The following is a 22,856-nucleotide window of genomic DNA, read 5'->3' as shown; positions in this document are numbered from 1 at the left end:
AATAAAATATATATTTTTTTTAAAAAAAGATTCCGAACTCTTAGCCCCCCACCCTGTCATAGGCCTTCTCTGTCCATTCTTTTCTCCATCCTCAATTCCAGTCCTAAAACAGAGCTCCTATTTTGGTCTCTGTTTCCTTGAGAACATACCTTCCAGATTCTCTGCTCCTGGCTACCATCAGTGGTCTGGATCTGGCAATGTATCCATAACCTCTATCCTCCAAATTGAATAGAAAAGGAAAGGAAATTCCTTCAAGTTTTTCGCACCCCGTTATGGAGTTTGAATGCATTCTATCATGGAAATGTTGTATGTTCATCTTGCTTAAGGTCCACAAAGTATTCCATAATTAATGAGCCTTTATAGGCTGACCTGGGGAACCTATCACAGATTATTTCCTTTGTCTGGGAAAATACATGTTTGCTGACTTTTTTTAGATAAAATATCAAACTTATAGAAAGGTTGTAGGAATAGTACAAGGAATTCTCAGATAGCTTTTACTCAGATTATATTTTCCTCTATGGGTTTTGGGGTGAACTCACACACATTACAAACACACACAGAAAAAATATTTTTGAATTCTAATTAGCTTAAAAACTTAAGAAAACAAATTAACAAATTAGGGTCTACTTAAATATTTTTATAAAGGTGACATTTTATTGTATGCCTTTAAATTTCCTTTAATTCCTATTATTTTCCCTATACTAAGGATTGCATTACAGATGGAAAAATGTATTTGTCTTTATTTTTCTTTTATGTATTTTTATTAACTTCATATAATTGTAAGATTGTAACTATATTTTCCCAACACCTATAACAATAAGATTGGTATTTAATGAGACACATTTAGTCCTTTAAAATATTGGGGAATCAGTAAATAATAATCATTGTAATATCTATAGTGGTACACATGGGATACTAAAGGCCAATCAGTAATTACTTTTCATTCCTGAGGTTACTATGGGGTAGCCTGGGAACTAGTGAAGATAATTAAATAATTTTTAAATTGAATTATTTTTTAGAACCCCAAATAAGAGTTCAGTGTATCTATGGCTATGCTAGTAGTGATTTAAAAATTATAATGCTCATTTTTCTCTTGCTTTGAAGTTGAGCTCTTTTAAAATCAAAGCCCTATTTAGGTTCAGTTCACCAGAGATCTTAGACTAACATCATTAAAAATTAAAGTTCAAGCTCCAGAAAAAAATGTTTAAAATTTTCCATAATAAAATCACAGCATAATTTTCTTCATCAACACTAACATTCTATTTAAAGAATATCATTGAGATATTTCCACTAGAATAAAATATTCACAGATGTGTACTTAATGAGACCAAAAACAAAACAAAAAAAACCCCTCATGATTCTTAGGAAATATACACACACTAAATTATTCAACACAAGTATTTAAAAATACAGTCAGAAAAAGAACAAGTCTTATTTCCCACTTGTGAACTTAAATTTTCTTATTGGAACTTTACATGGCTCAGCATGGCAATAGAGCATGTCTGCTGAAATAGAGCCACATTCCTCTGTGTGTTGTGAGTGGGGTGGGTGAATGTATGCATGTTGTGAATATCTTTTTTCTGTATTTTATAGTTTGTTCCCTAAATGCTTACTATACTCCCATGTTGCTTCTGGTTAAATTAAATCAGAATGATATTGCATTTTAATATAGGCTATCAGCCTCTTTTATACTGAATACTGTAAAATAGAAATGAATGGATAAGAATGAAAATGCTAATATGAATTAAAATAGCCTTTACCATATATGGAATAAAAAATGTCAAACAAAAGGAAACATTTATTGTTAATGACACATTATGTGGTGGAGAATATTTTTATAAAATAATCTTTGATATTTACAGAAGACCTATTTTATATTCATATTGCATCTAACCCAGAATTGCTTATTTCCTTAAAAATAAAAAAAGAAAAGTGCAACAGAGAAAAACCTCAATCTACTTTGTTATATAAGCTAAAAATTAAATGAGAAAATGTAATAAAATTCAGAGTTGAAAAGTTCCAAGAGCTTATGGTATTGAAGACTATAATTTCTGTTCAAAGCTTTTGTAAGGCAATGCTATCACAAACACACTCTAATAACCATAGCATTCCACCAGGACACAAGATTGCAAGTGACTCCATCACATTGTATAGGTTGCTACAATTACCTGATATATGTACAATGTGCTAAATTTTGAGTACAGATAATAAGTGATATATAACAGAAATCTCCCCCAAAGGTCACTTTTCGAAGTTTCTTTTTTTTATTTTCACTGAAGAGCTGAAGTATTGAAGTGAATACATGTTTATCATGTTAAGTGGAAGAATAAGTAGATCGTGAGCTCCTGAAATTTTAATACTGCTTTTATCCATCTGCATCCTAAAGTGCTCTCAGAGATTCCACACATTCTCGAAGGAATCAAAACCCAAAGACTAATAATCAGGGACATATTTTGCTAATCTACTCCTGATGCTTTGCCTAAAAAATTGGCATTGCCATCTTCAACATTTTTCTTTTGGAACCATGGTTTTGAATTTGTTCCTTGTTGATAAGCTTCCAGAAAATGACAGATTCCCGGAATTTCACTGGGGAAGTTTGGTGGAAGTTCCTCCCTTGATCGAGGGGTAAAGACAAAACCTGGACAGTCCTTGAGTAATCTGAAAGAGTAAAATAAAAGTATTACCCTCTACTCAAGAAAAGACAACATAAATAAATGAATATTCCTCAAAATATTAATAAACCATGTTCACTGTGATTGACAGAAAGCTCCTAATGATGTTAACAAACATCTTCACAGAAGACATACAATGGAAAAACAATTCACAACCACAAGAAAATTCTATCCAAATAATGCATTTCACTCATATTTGAAAAATTAATTTTAAAATATTTTGCAAAGATATAATCTATAATCTGAGTAACAGTATAATTCACAGTAATTGGGGGAAACCCCCAAATAATCCAAAGGTCTAACAGTAACAAAAAAACAACACCCCATAAATATAATGTTAGAGAATAAGTCTTCCTAAGTTGAAAGAGTTAAAACATTGCCATTTATCAATTCATTCATTTTGTAAATATTACTGAGAAGTAATCATGGGCAAGAAGTTATAAAGGAAAAGTTCTACATAAGCTTTATGCATATGTATAAAATACAGTAAGAAGAGCTTTTGATCTCTCAATAGAATTTTTACAAATCCAAGGTTAATAGGACTAAAATGAGATTTAATTGTACATACTGATACCCAATTTTTTTTTTTATTTGCTACTACTTCTTCATTATGCTAAACTCATTTTAATTCTGATCCCACTGGTTAAGTTACTCATCTTTCTATTTGCTTCCCTAGCTTTCTGTCAAATGCAAACTTAATAAGCATCTCTCTAATCTATTATTTAGGCCATGGATGAAAAATGTTGAATAATTCTGGGATCTAAACCAACTCCTACAGAAGATTAGATTACTCATCATATCTGCCCAACTATACCATGGCCTTCTACTGATGTTTTAGTCATGAATTCATAAATGTTTTTGGCTTATTATTTATAAGGCATAATATTTGGTGATATATAATAAAAAGTTACAGATTCCCATAGTATAAGCTTCAAACTCTGTTGTTGAATAGCAACAAAGTTGTCAGTTTTCTAACTTTGGAAAATGGGGATAGTTGTGAAAATTAAATAACTCAATTACAAAAGACTGATTAAACATCAATTAGATATCACCTAACACTCATCATATTGGTAACAATTAATTAGTCTGATAATATCAAGCTTTGGAGAAGAGAAACAAACCTTCATACATTGTTGGTGGAATACAAATTGGTAGAAGCAATTTGGGCAGCTAATTGATTTTTAGTAAAGTTAAAACAGTACAGCCTATAATCTGGGAATACCATGTATAGGTATAATATCTAGAGATATATGTGTAAGAATATCAAGTCATTTTTATAATAATGAAAACCTGATATACTCTAATTAACCTTGGGGAGAAGATAGATTCCTGCTTATTCATACTCTAGAATACATATTATATCACCTGCACATATAGTGACATAGTAACATACTTGATTTGGCTTGTCCTGGCTCATGAGAGTGAACTTTTAACATTCAAGAATTTTGCAAACTATCAGTCGCCTAAAACCTGCCATGGTAGGAGTATTTACACCATAGAAATTGGTAAATGCTAGAAATCAGGGATTCTCCACTTTACTTCCCAAAGCTGGTTTACCAGTACACCCTTGCATTAGAAATAGTTTTAATAAATGAACTAGATTTATAAGATCTAGATTTACATTTCATCAAGAAAGAAAAAATCTCCAAATATGTTGAGTAGGTTCAAGGCAAGTTGTAAAAGAATATCAACAGGGCCAGTGGAAATTTACTTTTCTCTGACTTTATATTTTTTTTAACCTGGAGGAACTTAAATGAAGAGAGTTACACCTCTGGCCTCTTTCTGCTCATTTTCCTTCCTGGTAAACAGAGCAACATGAGCTATTTCTCTATTCGGTGCCTTCCAGCCTCTCTCTTTAGGAGCCTGCCTGTCTTCAGGAAGTACACGTTCTCAGATGTTCCTACAAACCTTAAGGGATATAAAGTCCAGCATATCAGAGAGAAAATGGGGGCCAGGAGCCTGTCATATTTTGTTTCTCTCATAAAACAGGGATCTGAAACAAATATGGCAAAATGTTGACATTTGTTAAATATTAGTATCGGTTACACGGTATCATATTTTCTTTAATTTTTTTTTCTGTATGTTTGAAATATGTAAAAATTAACTATAAAAATGTATATAACTATAAGGGTTTAAAAAATAAAAATGTTTAAAACTATAGGTGATTGGTAAATTAAAAAAAACATTTTTATGTCCATATTAGCCCAACATCTCCTATTAGTAAGGTAATTACAATCATAACCTTTATATCACTTGAATTTGTTAAGTGCTTTGCTCAAGATCTCACATCTGGCATTTGGAACTTGTAAGACATGTCTTCTGAATACAAATCCCAGGCTTTTGAAATAAACTTACAGATAAATACAAAACACTCATTTCTCATGAGTAAGACATGTTCATTAGATCATCTTCAAAAAAAGTTCAAAATTTGTAAGAAAAATAGATTGGAAAAATCAAACCATTTAAATGAAATCTTGATAGCAGAAAGATTCAAGAATCGCAGCCACAGGCCCAGGGCAGATGTCCACATGGGGTAGAAGTTGTACTTTACTCCCTCTTGAACCAGTTACCATTTCCCCCAATGAAATAGTAAAAGAGTAGAGTTTAGGTGGTCAGTGCAATCAGTACCTGTAGGTTGTTGGGCTGACGTTGATTTTCCGTGGTACACTGCAGGACTCAAATTTGTTAGCCAAGGTGACATTATTTCCAAAAAGACAGTAACGGGGCATCTTAACTCCAACAACTCCAGCAAAAACCGACCCAGAATGCAGTCCAATTCGCATCTGAAAGCAAAAAACGTACCACAATGTTCCTGGTCATGGGTTAAAATTCTTCCCACTTGTCAGTGCTGTTTGAATGCCCTGTCTAAATTGTTGTAACAATCGCTCTTAACCGCACCACTCCCTCCTTCCTCAAAAACCTCAGCCAACTTCCCTCTACTCACAGTTGATTAAAAATTATCGGAGAAGAATCAGCTACACCTCTTAACTCTTCTCTACTTATGCCCTTAGGTTTATTGCACAAAGCACTCTTATTTCCCCTCTCTTCAGTATCTGAGACAGATTTCCACGCATACCTATCGCTGTCACCACCGTGACAAGACAGTGTCTATGGGTTGTTTATGTGAAACTGCTCTATCAAGTGAGATAGACATAACTTCTGGATTACAGTTGTTGTTTCCCAAAACACGGTCAGAGAGGAGCAAAAGTTGCTAGCTCTCAGTATATAAAGTGTACATTCTGAGGAAAATAACTTTATGCCAAACATTACTCCACTATTCAAATGACTAACAACTAGAGAAAGGGAATTGCAATATTCAAGTAAAAAATAACACAGGAAGCAGGAAGTGGTTGCTGAGACCCAGATTAGAGGTGGTGGGGTGGGCAGAGGGAGAAAAACATCCATTTGTTGTTCCACTTATTTATATATTCGTTGGTTGATTCTTGTACATGCCCTGATGGGGGATAGAACCGCAACTGAGCTATCAGCCAGGGTAAGCCTGGGCTTTGAAGCCAAAGAGACATAACTCCAAATACAGATGCATGGGAGACTTGACCACTTTTGTCCACCAGTGAATTGTAGTTTCCTCTTCATAATGTTGTAAATATTAAATGAGATGATGTTTGTCACAATATGCTCCCCTGCCCCCAATACACAATAAGGTTTCTCTCTCTACTCAAAATGCTCTTCCCTTCTGCCTCTGTGATGTTTCATAGGCAGCTCCTAAAGCCATCAGATAGTCCCGAGGACTGTAGGTTAGAACAAATAAAAGGTATGCTTAACATCTCACTTTACAGGTCATTAAAGCTAGACTCTTATTACTCAGGTAATTGTCTTTGAAACTAGCTATAAATAATTCCTCCAGTTGCAAAACTCTAAAAATACATTTCTACAAATAACAAAAATCCCCCTGGCTCAAACATACACATTTTAATTACAAAATCCATTTATGTGGAAACCACTGATTTTTTTGTTAATGTGAATATTTTAAGCATTTACTTTGATGCTATGATTTTCCTCATCAAAACGAGAGAGAGAGAGAGAGAGAGAGAGAATTAAAAGTAAGATGCTGTGATGATTTTATTATTATTTTTTATTTATTAATCCTTACCCAAGGATATTTTTTCCATTTATTTTTAGAGAGAGTGGAAGGGAAGGAGAGAGAGAGAGAGAGAGAGAGAGAGAGAGAGAGAGAGGGAGAGAGAGACATAGATGTGAGGGAGACACATTGATTGATTGCCTCTTGCACGCACTCCAACTGGGCCAGGGATTAGCCTGCAACCGAGGCATGTGCCCTTGACAAGAATGGAACCCGAGACCCTTCACGCCCTTCAGTCCCTTCAGTCTGCGGGCTGACACTCTAACCACAGAGCCAAACCGGCTAGGTCTGCTGTGATGCTTTTAAAACTGCCACCATTTATCTCATACTCTCCCCATTAAGACATGAGCTCTATCTCCTCACCTCGGGGCAGGCTTATGATTGCTTTGACCAACAGAATAGAATGGAAGCATCACTGTGTGTCTCTTAACGTTAGGTCATAAAAGGCCATGCTGCCACCAATCAAGTTCCCTGGGACATAAGCCACCATGTAAGAAGTGTAACTACTCTGAGTCTACACCACGTAAGCACATGGACTGACAGTCCTAGCTGAGCCCAACCTTTCAGCCATCGCCAGTGAGCAAGGAACCAGACATGTAAGTGAAGCAGCCACGTCAGAATGGATTCTCCAGCTCCAAGTGGTACATCCAGCTCTTCCAACTGCCCTCAACCATTTGAGTGCTCCCAGCTGAGGAACCAGAGACTGTAAGCTGAGGTGTTGTATCCCTGTTATGCGTCATCTAATTTCCGATGCACAGAATCCATGTGTAATAAAAGGTTTATATTTTTACAGAACTAAATATACAAAATGTGTCACACAGTAACATGTAACTGGAAATGACAGTTGACTTGTAAAACCAACATGATGACTTGCATGTATGGTGTCTACTAATCGTGAAGAGAGCCAAGACTAAACTTCTAAATAGTATAGTTTTGGTTTTTTTCTTTCTTCTCCCTATATCTAGAGCATACCAGGTAGGATTCTATTCCCTTCAAAGGCCCACTTCTGAATCATCAACTGAGTCCTATTTGATAAAAATTGAGTGCCAGATTGACTACAGTGCTACAAATAAACATAACCTGCTCATGTTCTGTCTATTGAACCAATGCCTAGTGCAGCCGTGGGCAAACTACAGCCCGCGGGCCGGATCCGGCCCGTTTGAAATGAATAAAACTATTGAAAAAAAAGACCGTACCCTTTTATGTAATGATGTTTACTTTGAATTTATATTAGTTCACACAAACACTCCATCCATGCTTTTGTTCCGGCCCTCCGGTCCAGTTTAAGAACCCATTGTGGCCCTCGAGTCAAAAAGTTTGCCCACCCCTGTGTGTTAATTTTATTTTTTCATGTGCAATGAAATATTATTCTGGAGTCTGACTGATCTAGACATTTTAGAATTTTATGTGTTCTGGAAAATACTGGTGGATTAACAGTCAACATTCATTCTACTGTGATGTCCTCCCCTGCAGTTACTGGAACACTAAAAACTACATATTCCAAACTCCCTGGCAACACCTAGATGCGTTTAGGTCCAGTGACTCAGAGCCACGTGCATGAGATTTGGGAGCCAGGATTTCTGCTGGGACTGCACTTGGGATGCTTACAAGTGGGGAAGCTTTGGGTTTTCTGTGGGTGCTTAGTGGAGAGCCCAGTTCCCAGGCACTCATTTTGTGAGGGTCAGGATGCAGGAATCCACGTTGCTGATCCGGATTAGAGGAGGTGCGTGCAGTTGTGTTCTGTAGCCAGCAGCAGAGGCAGCAGCTTTCAGAACACAACCGTTTCCTGACTGGCTACGGTGGTATCGTTCTGGAGCCAGCTTCCCAACAGAGGAAAAAACAGTGGCGCTGAAATGTGGCTTTAGGACCCATTTTTAAAAAGCTTAACTTATAGATGGCTTCTTTGGTCCTCCCAATGATTCTGGGAACCATTCCATACCAGGTGGTAAATGTTCTGCTTCAACAAGTGAGAATTTGCTCTCTGTAACTAAACCCCAACTGATACACCATTCTCTAAAGAGAGGAAGGGAGAGGGAGAGAGAGATGGAAACATCAATGATGCGAATCATTGATCAGCTGCCTCCTGCATGCCCCCTACTGCATGCTCCCTGCAACCTGGGCATGTGTCCTAAACGGGAATTGAACCATGACCTCCTGGTTCATAGGTTGACACTCAAACACTGAGCCACACAGGCCGGGCACACCATTGTTTTGATAACTAACTAACCATTTATTCTCATTTCTTGGACAATATATGATCTAGTTTACCTTGATAGGTTCTCCATGGGGAGACATGACTTCATCAGAGAGCTCCATCATCTTGAGGGCCATCAGTGCTATCTGAACAGCATGGGTATCACTTTCTTTGTGTAATCCCCCAGCCACACAATACGCATCGCCAATGGTCTCCACCTGCACATAACAGATTTTCCACATTACAAATAAAAAGCTTAGGAAGAATTAAAGCATATAACTTACAGCAGAAATTAAGGATCATATAGTAACAATCTCAGTGTTCTTTGTCTATGATACTGGCTACAAAAAGCTAACAATTAATTTAAACCCACCAAATTGTAATAATCACATTTTTCTTTTCTAAATATTTATTGTAGCTTATCAGATCATCTCATTCTTCTTATCCACAGCTTCCAGTGTGGAGAAATGGAGGTGAGAAAATGGAAAAAGAGATGTAAACGTTTACTCAGAATAAATGCTGAAACCTTTATAAGGTGCCCAAGTTTCTTCTTGACCAGCTTTTCTGCTAATTCCTGACACTCCCTGTTGCTCACTTTGTCTCAATACCACTGGCTTCTCCTGTTTTCTCTCAAATATACCAAACAGGCTCCTACGTGCTATCCCTTTGCCTGGAATGACCTTTCTGCAGATAACCATTTGGTTTGTCCCTCATTTCCTTCAGCCCCTCCAAAACATCTCCTTATAAGAAAGACTACCCTCTATGAAACAGCAATCACTTCTCACCCTTAACCTGCTTTATTTTTCTTCCAGAATATTACACGACATGAAATACTATATATTTACTCATCTGTTTATTGCCTTCCCCCAGCCCCAGTAGAATGTAAGCTCTCTGAGTTTGTCTATTTTACTAATTCCTATCAGTGCCCAGTATGTTCACCAATGAATGAACCAGGCAGCAATGCCTCCCATAAGCTTTGGTTCAGCAGTGAATATATATGAAGTGCTTAACTGAAAGGCTAGCATATCACAAGTGCTCAAAAAAGTGTTACTAATTAGAAGTAGAACCCTCACCCCTACTTGGAGTTAGGTGCCCATTTTCTATGCTATTATAGCACCTGGTCCAGACTTGTGTGAAATGGGGCTTAGTATGTCATATGGAAACCTAGTATTTTCCAGTACCCTTCCCCTACCTACACACACACACACACACACACACACACACACACACACACACATGTCAACTCTTCTCACAGGGATTTTGCCCACCCATGATGGAAAATGCTGGATAAGAAGTAGATATTTGCTAAAACAATAGATAAATAAATACTAACACAAAAAGATGACCAAAAGATGGAATGCTGGAAAATGAAGTTAAATAAAGTCCTGGCATGATCAGGTCCCTGAATAAATAAACTTGACTATTCCTTGGAAGCCATGACACTCATAGGTTGGCCTATGATTATATATTCTGTGTATCTGAAATTTATTTAGTTGTTAAGACCCTCCTTACTTATTTACAGCTACCTCTATGTATTTTCATGAGAAATCAGAGTGGAGAGAAGGTGGGCATAAGGACAGGAAAGAAGGTGATTGACGAGCTTAGGCTGCAGTTGGGTGAGTCAGGGAATGCTATGGCTACCATCCTGGTAGTAAGGAGGCTAGATTCTAAATACTTGACAAAATAACCAATTTTGTCAAGTTTCAACAAGTTGAAGAAGAGGGCTACTTCTTCTGACATCAATCTCAGTAGTTTGCCAAGAACAGCAAGCCTTCCTTCTCACAACTCTGCTGAGAGAGGAGACATTCTCAAGATAGAAACTGTCTACAAAAAAATACAGCGGATTCCACAAGAGGCCATCAAGCTTAACCTAACCAAAGCCAATTATTTTATCTGTAATTATCCATGAGCCTATTTTTGTCCCAAGGGATCATAGCTCTGTCTGGAATTTCCTGTTAGAGTTTTTAAAAGAAGTTTCTTTTATTTTCTCATTTTGTTTTTACTTCTAGCATCTAAATTGAAAAAAAAAGCAGGGTCTTGTATATTCCCATAAATAATTTTTGTTTCTCCTTAATCATTTTGTATTGGGTTAAGTTCTGAAATGCCAGATTGTTATGTGGCAAATTAAGAGTTGATTTCAAGCCACACAAATGAGAGGCATGCTTTGTGCTTAATGATAATGTCTAAAACAAGGCAAAATACGTTATATCAGTAAAAAAATATATATAATTTTACTTCTAAAGGCAGAACATGAAATCTCTTCATTAGTTCTTCCTTTTGACAATAGTTACGTTTTAAAAGTAGCTGATTACATGTTGGGGACAATCACTGTGCGTCTCCAGTGCCTAGAATGATGCTGGTACATCCTGAGCACCCCAAAAATCCTGCTGCCTGATGAATAACAGATATTATTTACCATAATATTTAACACAATCCCGCTCATAAAGCTTCCAGGACATATGTAGGTTTATTCATATAAACCCTTTGGGTAGATAATATTTTCTCTTTCACAAATGAAACACATCAGGTAGAGACAAGATGTGAAGGCAGGTCTCTCTTATTTAGGTATCTCTGCCCTCGGCTGCTCTACAATAAAGCCGTAAGTAGGTCATTTGAGTTTCTGCTAACTGGCCATAAAAAGTATCATGTTAACTCTGAATTGAATTAATCTATTTAAATACAAGTTGTATAATCCTCATGTTTCTTTCATTTTACAGGTACAAAGGATAATCTTTCCCTGTACAAGAGATACTCTGAATTATACCATGCTTAGCAACTCCACTCAGTTCCCACAGTCAAGTGTCAAGTTCATTGACTTCTAAACTTCACTTGCTCATGGGTCCTGCACCCCTTCCTCCACTCCGTCTATCATTCCCCACTCTATGCTTATTCCTTAAGAAGACAATGTGGCAGTCTTCTCGTGGAATCCTCTCTTTTTCTGAGCAAATTCAGAGCTATTTCTGGCTGGCGAACACCCAGGTGATTAATGCACAATGCCTACTCCCAGGATGTGGCTCCCAGGATGGCCTTTCGTTTGCTTTATAATTCAGATCCTAGTTACAGTGCTTTTTCTCAGTGACTTTTGCCTGGAAAATAGGCCCCGTCCTGCTCCACCCCTACCTTGTAGACATCCAGCTCTCCGCACTGCTGGTCAAACCGGGTGTAGAGCGCATTGAGCATGGTGATGACCTGCAGCGGCGAGCACTGGGAGCAGATGGCAGTGAACCCAACAATGTCTGAGAACAGCATGGTGACGTTATTGAACTTCTTGGCTTGCACGACCTGCCCTTGCCACAGCTGCTGCGCCACCTCAGAGGGAAATATAGAACACAGGAGATCAACTGTCTTCTTCTTCTCCTCCTCCAGGGCTTGGTGGGCTTGCTCCAGCGTGGCCTTCAGTTTTCCCAGCCTCTTCTTCAGGCCATCTTGAGCTCTGGCCTGTTCTCCGATCAAGACCACATCCCTCAGCGCATTGTGAATTGGGATGTCTGAGAGGTAGAGCCCTCGTCCTGTAAAATCTTCTAATCTGTCCACACAGGGTGACCCCAAGAACAAGATCGCATTGGATTCAATGATGTAGATCATTTGGCCTTTGAGGTCCATAACCTGTGAAAAGGAGAACCAATTGCTGTGACTTATTCAAGTTTCCAACATTTTTGGAGACAAAAGGAGAGGAAGTAGATATAGTGATCGTCCCTTTGTATTGAACTTGATTTTTTTTTCTACCTGCTGACCAAGAACAATATATTTTCGTATACTTCCAATTTACTATGAGTTCTAAAATGTATGCAGGTATTTGAAAAGTATACTTTACACATAGATCATACTTTTCAATAAGCAGTGCAAACAATGCTTCCTGCAAGGCTTTCTCAGTAAGTGGCATGTGACTACTGTACTTCCTTTTGAGAGGAGCAGCCAGCAGAAACAATTGCGCCAGGGAGCCTTCAGGGAGGAGAGGCTTCAAGTGATCATCCTGGATCACAAGATTACTTGGATGAGTGTGGACAAATATGTACATGTGTGTTGCTCACTGTGGCAGAGCCAAAAGCAATCCAAATGTCCTTTTCAGAGCAGATGATTACATGGAGGACAACCTTATAATGAATACAGCACAGCTTTTGAAAAGTGAAACAGCCCTATATCTAATGACATGGAAGGATGGCCAAAATAGATTGTTTAGTTAAAAAAAGGAAGTTATAAATAGTATTATTTTTGTTTTAAACAAAAATGTATAATCCTCATGTTTCTTTATTTTTACAGGCTCAAAATTTTTCCCTGTACAAGCATACTCTGAATTATAGCCTGCTTAATAACTAATGTCATTGAGTTTTTGTTATTGTTGCTACAATGGACATCTTTAATTATTACCAAATTTTTAAATATTTAGCTATACAATTTTTATGATAAAAAGCAATAAACCTGCCGAAACCGGTTTGGCTCAGTGGATAGAGCGTCGGCCTGCGGACTGAAGGGTCCCAGGTTCGATTCCGGTCAAGGGCATGTACCTGGGTTGCGGGCATATCCCCAGTAGGAGATGTGCAGGAGGCAGCTGATCGATGTTTCTCTCTCATCGATGTTTCTAACTCTCTCTCTCTCCCTTCCTCTCTGTAAAAAATCAATAAATATTAAAAAAAATTTAAAAAAAAGCAATAAACCTGTTTTAATTTGGGGGGAACAGTGTGTCTGCTGGGGTTTACATGACTAAAATTGATATGCACCATAAGCCTCTCTATTAGCTTTGCTGTACTATTGACTATGACTTAGCAAACTTTGTAAGCTAAGAGTAAATAATTACCAAAGTTCTCTACCAGGAGGAGACAGAACATTTCTCCCACATCCTCTAACAATTAATCAAAGGGTATTGATTTTTTCCATTTATTGAATATTGACTAAAAAAATCTACTTAGTGGGCTCCTATAAGAAAAAAAGTTTTGTTTGTTTGTTATAGAAATAGACCTCTTATTCCAAATTAAGTCAACTGATGATGATTGCAAGCATATTTTATATAAGTATTTTTATAATTCAGTTGTAAAATATTTCATAAAGATGTTAAAAGGTATACTGCATTCAATGAATATTTGTGAAGTAAGGGTCAAGTAGAGAAGAAATACATGCAGAAAGGACCTTATTTTAAATTTATTCCAGCCTTAAAAGTATTTTAGAATTGTTTTTAAATATAAATATTTTAAGAAAACATTTGAAGTGATGCATTTGCATTTGTACCATTTTTTTTTGTTTGTTTCTGATCCTTAAATATGAAATAGTTGATTTCATAATCAAAATGCTATTATGTTTCTCTTACCCTTGAAGATTTCTTCACAGAGTTGTCCCATCTCCTCACTCGGACCACAAATTGCAAATTCAACATAGTCATGATTCCGCTAAACGTTTGGTTGACTTTTGGAGTGAGAATATCAAAGTACTCTTCAAAATTAGGCTTTCCTTGAAAGTCTCGCCTGTTCATCAGCCTCCTGATGCCATTGCCAAATTGCAGAATTGTCATGTCTTTGTCAAACATGAAATGGAACGGGAATGTCTTACAGAAGAGAGAAGCAGGAATGACCAGTGAGGACTGGGGTTTGCCCGGGGAAAGGGATGGTTTGGTGCTTGTGACATGAACGGAGTACAACAAATAGGGCTGATTAACAAACTCACTGCCATCGTTATGGAAGCAGGAAGGCATTAATGACACTTCCACTTCGGTTTCGTACAGGATGTGAGCAGCTGCCTTAATGATGCCCGGAAGAATCAGGGACGTGATCTTCTTCGGAAAGAAATAGTAAACGTTTAAGAAATCGTGGTCCTTATCCAGACAGAGAATGGAGGCAGCCTCCCGCCTGCCTTTCTTCTCTGCTTCTTGGCAGTGGCTGCTCTGCTTCAGGAGGGTGCTGAAGCTATTTAAGAAATCTTTGAGGGTTCCTCCCACTACACCCAGGATGTGTTCATCTTCCTCATAACATATTTTAAAAATCTCTTCACCGAGAGATGCTCTGATGCTCTCCACTGGAACTCCTGAAAGCAGATAACACATGTCCTGCCATGTCAAATAGGCCAGCGTGGGAGAACTGTGCTGTTACAACTATGGTAGACATTGTTTTATTTGATGATTTCATTCCTTTTATATCTGGTAGTAAGAATGCCAACCCAAATTAACCATCTATATTTTAATTATCGACATAGATGAGTTACTAAAATTCTGGTAATGCTGACTAGAAATCCCAAATCATTTCTTTAAAAAAGAATGATCACCCGGCCGGCGTATTTCAGTGGCTGAGCCTTGACCTATGAACCAGGGTGGTCATGGTTTGATTCCTGGTCAGGGCACATGCCCAGGTTGCAGGCTCGATCCCCAGTAGGGGGAGTGCAGGAGGCAGCTGGTCAATGATTCTCTTCCATCATTGATTGATATTTCTATCTCTCTCTCCCTCTCCCTTCCTCTTTGAAATCAATAAAAAAAAATTTTCAAAAAAGAATGATCAACTGAATATAATGTACAACATTTTATCCCCCTAAACTTAGCTAGAAAAGAGCAATAGGAATTGCAGGAGCAGGTCCATTTTGGAAAAAGCTGTCCCACCTTGGTAACAACAAAACCCGACCATCCTGATGAAAGGTACTATCCCCCTTGCAGGGCCTCCAGGAGTGTAAGCTTCAGACACAGGAATTAATTTGAAATCACTGGCTATGAAACTAAATGTTGTCATTTTTCTTTATAGATGACATAAAGTACTTTTTTTTTCTGGGTATAATAGCATCTTTGTTAGTGTTACTCTAATCAATATGTGTTTGGAATATATTAGTCACTTTCTACTTCTTCCAGAACTTCCTTTATTCTTTCAACTGTGTACCATGTTCCGTTCCACCTGTAACTCAGGGAGAGCAATGGTGCCCTCTTTATGCCACAGTCATGATGTGTGGGGATGGCGTTTAGAATAGTCCCTGGCTTCTAAGAAGGGTTCACTATAATAAGTCATCCATAACCACCACCACCATCATTATTATTATTAAAATCTTAATATCTTGTATGTTCAGAAAAATTTAACTTGTTGGTCCATGCACTCAAACTTTGAAAAGGGTAGTAGGACAAAGTTACTCAGCTACTTGTTTTTCTAAACTAATTATTAATATGACAACACTGTTAACACCTTTCCCCATGATTGTTTCAAACCTTTTTAAAATTCTTTGTTTTACTTTGTGGAGTAGGATTTTTTATGCATAAATAAAGAACACGTAGTTAACTTTAAGACCAAAGCATATACTTGTATATGAGTCAGCTTCCCATTCAGCCTTATCTAGTTCTCAGCAAATGAACATTGTACAAAGAGGAAATGAGTCCTGGGGGTGTGAGGGTGGGGAGGTTGGAGGTGGAGGGGGTCAATGGGGGAGAAAAAGGGGGATATATATAATACTTTCAATAATAAAGATAGATTTAAATAAAAGAAGAGGAAATGTTTAAGGTCAAACAAAAATATACAGTATGACAAAGAGTTATTCTTTATGTTAATACAATACATAGATTGAACAATTCACACTGGAGTTCACCAGCTAATAAAAATAAATATTTTAAAAGAAAATGTTAGTTCTACAGGCAAATATCTTTTTACTAATAGAAAACATTAGTTTACAGATAAAACATTAGTTCTCTGAACATAATTAATTCCTAATTACATATACTAGACAATTAACATGAAACAATTCTACTACCTGCTGCAAGCGCTTCGTCTGCAATTATTTTTTCAAAGTCTTCTCTTTCCACAGATTTTCTGAAAATATTTTAATATCTTAAATTATAAACTGACATGTGAATGTTCAAAAGTTCAGATAATAACAGACAGAAATCATGACAAATAATTTCAGTAACTTTTTCTGGAGAGGCAAGTCTTGACTATCAAGTTTACAGAAAAGGAGCAGTTACATGTACAACCCAAAGCAATGTTGAAAACCCCCAAATATATCTGAATACGGAGTACTTCATAATTTTTTATGAAGTACTTGCCTTTTAACTGAACTTCACTTAAGCTAATACTATAGAGGCATACACTGGCAGGGAACCAGGAGTATGAAATGAGCCACAAGAAGAAAAACCTACATACTGATGGATTTCATTTTTAAGGATCACAATATTTTTCTAAAGTGAATATACAGTAGATTCTGTACATTTACTTTATAAACATACAGTAAAGCCTGTATATTTAACTCTCAGACATCTTTACATTAAGTGTTATCCTTGATCTTGTATAAAAATGAGTAACTAATCTATTCTTTATTCAATTACTGCACTGGTTTCTGTAGCATAGAAGTTGATAATAGCACACACATTTTGATTTCAACTGGACAACTTGCTGATTCATGTCTGCCTAATTTTTTTGTTGATGACTTCTGATAGTGATGACTGATCATGAGCAAATTTGCCAAATTACCGAAGTATATTTAAAGGCACCCAAGTTCTGATTGTGGTTCAGTATGCCATTAGACAAGCCAAGTTTACAAACAGGCATGAATCTAAAATTTTTGAATAGATTTCAAAGAACATGACACATTTAGAGAAGTTTCAAAAGGGAATATTTTCAAGAAGGAAAATTGCTTAGTCCACTATTTGTCAGATAAAGTTATACTGCTTATAATTATTTAAAATACTAGGTGGAAATATTTTCTTATTTTAACAGGTTGAAGAACACTAACTGGCATTATCTAGTTTGACTTTAGAGACCCCCAAACACTTTGATATATAGTACTCCTTTATAATACAAGATCTGTATACTCAATTGTGTGCTCACCACCCAAATCTAGTCTTTTATCATCAAACCCCTTGATATATATTGTTTTGTATTAATCAGCCTTTAATTGGCTCCTTTTTTGTCATTTAAGCAACTTCTTTTTTTTCTAGAGAATGAGAGCAAATCTGCTCAGAGAACTATAATGCTGCCAATTCCCAGCACCCATGATATGAGATATGAGCAAAGTGAGTCCAAACAGCAGATAGTGCAATTCAAAATAAGCCCCCTCTCTTTATCTTCAAAAAGGAGGTAGAAGCTTGAATGTGTGCTACACACACACACACAAACACCAGCCAAGAGTTCATACATATGATAATGTGAGCAACAGATCCTAGAGAAATTAACAAAACAAAAGCTCTATGTGCAACCACCCCAGGGAGCTATCAGAATGGTTCTACTAAAACTCATTTACTTAAAAAATAGATGGTGGTGTGTAGGGAGCTCCAGTACTCCATTGAGGGACAGTTTATTTTTTAATATATTGGTGTTTTGCTTTTCAAGACACATAGGAGAAGCAGTCTGCAAAAGGGAGCCAGGTGTGTTCAGCAGTTGGCAAAATGAGAGCAACAGAAACAGCAGTTGCCTTGCCAAAAAGATGGTGGTGCCGGTGGGAGACCCAGACACAAAGAGCATATGCAACAATTTTAAAAAGCAAAGCAGAGAGAAGGCATTTGGCATATCAACAGGCACTCTTATTAAAAAAAAGGGGGGGGGGGCTCATCTTATTTCAACAACTGCGCAATTACCACGAGGACAATTTAAAAGTATGATCTGCTCTATAAAAAGTCAGGCAAGTGGTTAAAGATGTTTCAAGACTTGCAAATAAAATATTCATTTTTATTTATTTATGTATTTATTTTTAGTTTTGAGATCTTTAAAAGAGATGCGCTGCTGGGAACACATCCTGAAGGAATGTCTGCCTCTAACTTAGGAACATTCAGAACACAAAGCACTGAGAATAAATTTTGTGTGAACTGGCTGCCAAGGACTTAGGCAGACAGACACAGTAGCACAGCTAGGATGACTTGTGGCTATCTTATCAGCCTGACTGAGAATCAAGGTCGGGGGCTCTGGAATACTTTGCATATCACTCCTGTAAACAAAGCTTCTGTCAGACACACGGGTTCACTCTCGCTTCTCTGGACCCGTCTGGGACTCCTCTTGGCAGCCTGCTGCCTGCAGTCTGGGACCAGTTAGTCAGCAAGGAAAATTAAGTGCAGATAATCCACAGAACAGATTATTCACTCATGAGTAGCAGGGAGATGAATGAATTTATAAAATATCTCTGACAATGGTATTGGTTTGCAGAACGTCAATGTTCAACTCTGTAAATTTGAACTCAAGTATTTATTCTATCATTGGCAGATTGAATAATCCTTGGCATTTCAGGGAATTGAAAACAAGACCAAGTCAAATTATCCACCAGCAGTGACTGCGCCAAGATATAGTTGAAAAATGAACTATATAAATCAGATTATTTTTTTAAATCACCTTATCTATTAAGCCTCTACAGAAAGCTAGCTTATTATAGATTAAGCCTCTACAGAAAGCTAGCTTATTATAGATTAAGCCTCTACAGAAAACTAGCTTAAATAAAATTGCACAGGCACAGTACAAGAAATAAAGTCTAAACAGAACTGATATTTAGCCAGTGCACATCAGAATAACCATGCCGCTTATAAAAAATACTGAAAATTTCCCTAAGGATTAAGAGCTGCTGTCCCAAGGCCCCCGAATTCCCCACCCCCCATCCTTCTTCCATTTCATTTCCTCCTAATGCAGCACCTAAAGTCTAATTTGGGGGGAAGGAGAAGTGGGGACAGAGGGGGCACAGGAACCCTGCTTCAACCTTTTAGCAGTATTCATCAGCCAAGGACTGTGCACTGAGTGTCTGGCATCCATGCCTGACCTGTTAAGTATTTCAGAAATCACCCTTAGTATGAGAGAAGAGGCCTATGGGAGCTTGTTCAAAGCAGCAGTATATGGCAACAACGTTGAAATCATGGGCTCTGAAAAACCCAGCTTGGAAACTCAGTTCTGCCTTTTCCTCAACCCCTAGAAAATCCTAAACATTTTACATAAACTTGGAGCTTAGTGATGCATAACATGCGAAAATGCACTTATTTTCGGATTAGTAGCAGCTAAAACAGTCCAGTTTTTGGCATAGCATAGTGATTCAAAACATGTGGATACTTTCAGCAAGTGTTGGCTATTAATAGTGGCCTCAGAGATGGTAATAAGTTCACACAAATAAATAGCTCAATTTACCTGCTTTCTTTGATTTTATGTTTTGCCAGTGTCCGCTGAAGTGCAAAGTTCAGCCGCTCAAACTGAAAATCGAAAAGAAAAGTTGTGAACATTCCCTTAAATAATTGACTCGACAATACCTTTTAATCCTTCTCCCTGAAAGTTTCTCGCCAAGAAGCGGCTATGTTATCACTGTAATGATAAGTGTCATGAATTTACACTTTGGAAAGTGGGACTGGTTTTCCATGGGTTTTTCAAACTTGGGAAGGAACCATGAGCTCAGACTAATTTGAGTTTGGATGTGGGTTTGTGGGCCTCCGGCTTTACCAGTGGCGGGTGGTCTTCCTGACAGCCACGGACCAAGGTCAAGGTGAGTGAGAGTACAAATAGAAGACTCCAGTTTGGCAAAGTCAGGTCTTCCATGAAGGAATTCTGGGCATCACTCCCTTTGGATCAGGAAACCCCTTTGGATGTGCTACCAATACGTCAATGCCCGTGTGGCTCAAGCCAAGCCAACCCGTGTTCCTGTCACCAATTCCACACCCAGCCATGCCAGTGACTCCCCGCCCTTAACTCCACATGCATATTTATGTTTCATGTATCATTTACACCCCCAGGTCTAGAAAACTGGCATTATCTGTCTCTCCCTTTCTTTTATCCAATCTGTTGCCAAGATCAGTTGATCACTGATTTGAAACAAATCTTGGATTTCCCCTAATTTGCACCGATTTCCTTTCTTTGAACTAATTATCTTTGCCAAACACATGTAATTTCACTCTCTTTTATTGATTTCGTGAATTTTCCTATACTTCAAGATATTCCAGGTAAGCCTCCATACTTTTTAAATACTTGACTCTCAATCTTTCTTAACAGATTGTTGTCTCTGGTTAATAAGGGGAAGGAGAGCATTGGTAAACAGAGCTGCCAAATTTTTTTTTGCAGAGCATGTAAAAATCATACGTTTCTACATGGGTATACATAACTGCTGGTTCTTTCTGTAGTTTAACGAGAGGAAAGTGAAGAATTTTCTGGCTCTATTCCAAGTTGGGAAATTCCTTTCTCCTTAAGCACTATTTATATCTCACTTAGAGTTTCCACTGGTTAAGGGAGGCAGTGGAGTTCAGCAAAATAGACCCAAGCTTCTGTTTTAATAAAATAAATCATGAAAGGGACTTTCATTATAGAGCTTTGGAAAGATTTAAAATTTATTAGGAAAAAATGCAAGTGCAAAAAAGAAATAAAAGAAAACTTAAATGTAGAATGTAGAACAGCTTCTCTGACTGGTCCGATAAAGAGAGGGAGGATATGTCTGCCTCAGGATGAAAGAAAGGCTGGAAGGTTCATGGATTTTAATACTTGCTCCAGCCATAAAAACAAATTGGAGAGTAAAGTCTGATTATCTAAAATGAGAACTATACTCTGTCCAATGGTATTTTGAGTCTCTTCCTTTGGATAACAGATAGAATTGTTATCCAAACAATAAAAGAATTAAATGTCTACTTTAAAAATTTTGAAAATGCTATTTAATTAAAGACATGCAGATGTTTGGGCAGTTGATGGAATAATCTAGATTAGTATTACTCAGTCCAAATGTATCCAACATTAGACCATTTACTGTTATAAGGCAAATGACCTCAGTTGTCAGAGAGGCGTTCTAGTGAATAATACCTACTGTACCTCTTCTGCCGCTTAGAATTCTTATAGTCTTGCCTTAGAATTCTTATAGCAGTATTGTCAAATCCTAATAAATACTTCTATGAGCTCACAAACAACAGAGATTATTCCAAACAAAGACAATACAGTAAAATATCATTTATATTGATATTTGGAATGTTTTAGCATGTGGGTGACTTCTACTTTAGGAATTCAAAATCTGTCAGACAAAATAATGAAGCCAACATGGCAATGACAAGACTCAGGAGAAGCATGGAGGCTCTCCGGCTTCCCCATCATTCTCATCATTCCCATCTGGGCACCTCACTCTGTCCTTGGAAACAAGACTACCAACCACTCCCCAGACTGGGATGCCAACCAACCAACTCCCTGACAAGGGCTATGTCCCTCATCCCAGCCATAGCTGGCTGTCTAGTGACTAGAGTAGGATAGGAATAATTAAATATTTCTATTTCAAAGATGATTAACCAAAGTATTTTTGTGATGATACTATATTCAAAATTAGTCCCTTCAACTTTCAGCTAATTCTAATTCAAGCTTCAATTCAAGTATCTTCTTTCTCACTCACTGGAGCCCATATTGTTTGACAGCAGAAATTGCTCTAGTCTTCAAAAGCTGTATGACTTTGGTCACGTTACTTAGCTCCCCTAAGTCCTTAGGGATGTGGTTCTTCAATGCTTTGGTGTTGAGTCAATTAAAAATTACCAGTGGATTATGATAGCTGGAGTCTAATTCCAATCTCATAGGTTATGTGAGTGTCTATAAAACTGAACACAGATAGAGGGAAGAAGATATCATGGAGACTTTCAGCTGTTCTCTTTAGCCCTGCAGGGGGAGAGGAGCTCTCTACATGCCTCTTCTATTCCTAAAATATTTTACCTAATAAGGTATATGCTCTATTCCCAGTGTTCTGTCACAGGTAGATTAACAGAAGATGCTCCATATCTCAAAATGATATTAGGCTATGCAGCTCACAGAGCTATTTCAAGAAGTGTCTGAACTAACACCTCTGACACAAAGGACCAGGTCAAGCCTGGCCTGAGCAGAGATTTCAGACTCAGACACAGCAGGAAAAGGGAGATTTCCCCACTTCAACAAATTATCAGGGGATATATCTTACTCTTGGGATTCAGAAGAAGAAAACATGGCAGAAAAGAAGTTATTCTTCAAGAAACTTGATTTTAAAATAATAG

General features: G+C 37.4%; 1 protein-coding gene across 3 annotated transcripts in view; it reads right to left on the bottom strand.

Moving 5' to 3' along the window:
• Positions 1–1,780: 1,780 nt before the first annotated feature.
• Positions 1,781–22,856, bottom strand: part of GUCY1A1 (guanylate cyclase 1 soluble subunit alpha 1) — a 46,520-nt gene continuing 25,444 nt past the window's right edge. For all 3 annotated transcript variants that reach the window (XM_081092238.1, XM_081092239.1, XM_081092240.1), the window contains exons 3-9: positions 20,011–20,072; positions 16,670–16,728; positions 14,268–14,977; positions 12,086–12,571; positions 9,040–9,183; positions 5,301–5,455; positions 1,781–2,658 (exon numbers count right to left, since the gene is read on the bottom strand). In XM_081092238.1, the coding sequence (XP_080948364.1) occupies positions 2,457–2,658; positions 5,301–5,455; positions 9,040–9,183; positions 12,086–12,571; positions 14,268–14,977; positions 16,670–16,728; positions 20,011–20,072 (1,818 nt within the window). In that variant the 3' untranslated portion in view covers positions 1,781–2,456. The remainder of the gene's footprint in view (positions 2,659–5,300; positions 5,456–9,039; positions 9,184–12,085; positions 12,572–14,267; positions 14,978–16,669; positions 16,729–20,010; positions 20,073–22,856) is intronic.

This window comes from Myotis nattereri (genome assembly GCF_964212035.1).
Source record: "Myotis nattereri genome assembly, chromosome: 5".
Taxonomy (NCBI): domain Eukaryota; kingdom Metazoa; phylum Chordata; class Mammalia; order Chiroptera; family Vespertilionidae; genus Myotis; species Myotis nattereri.
This window is presented reverse-complemented; position numbering and strand designations above follow the sequence as displayed.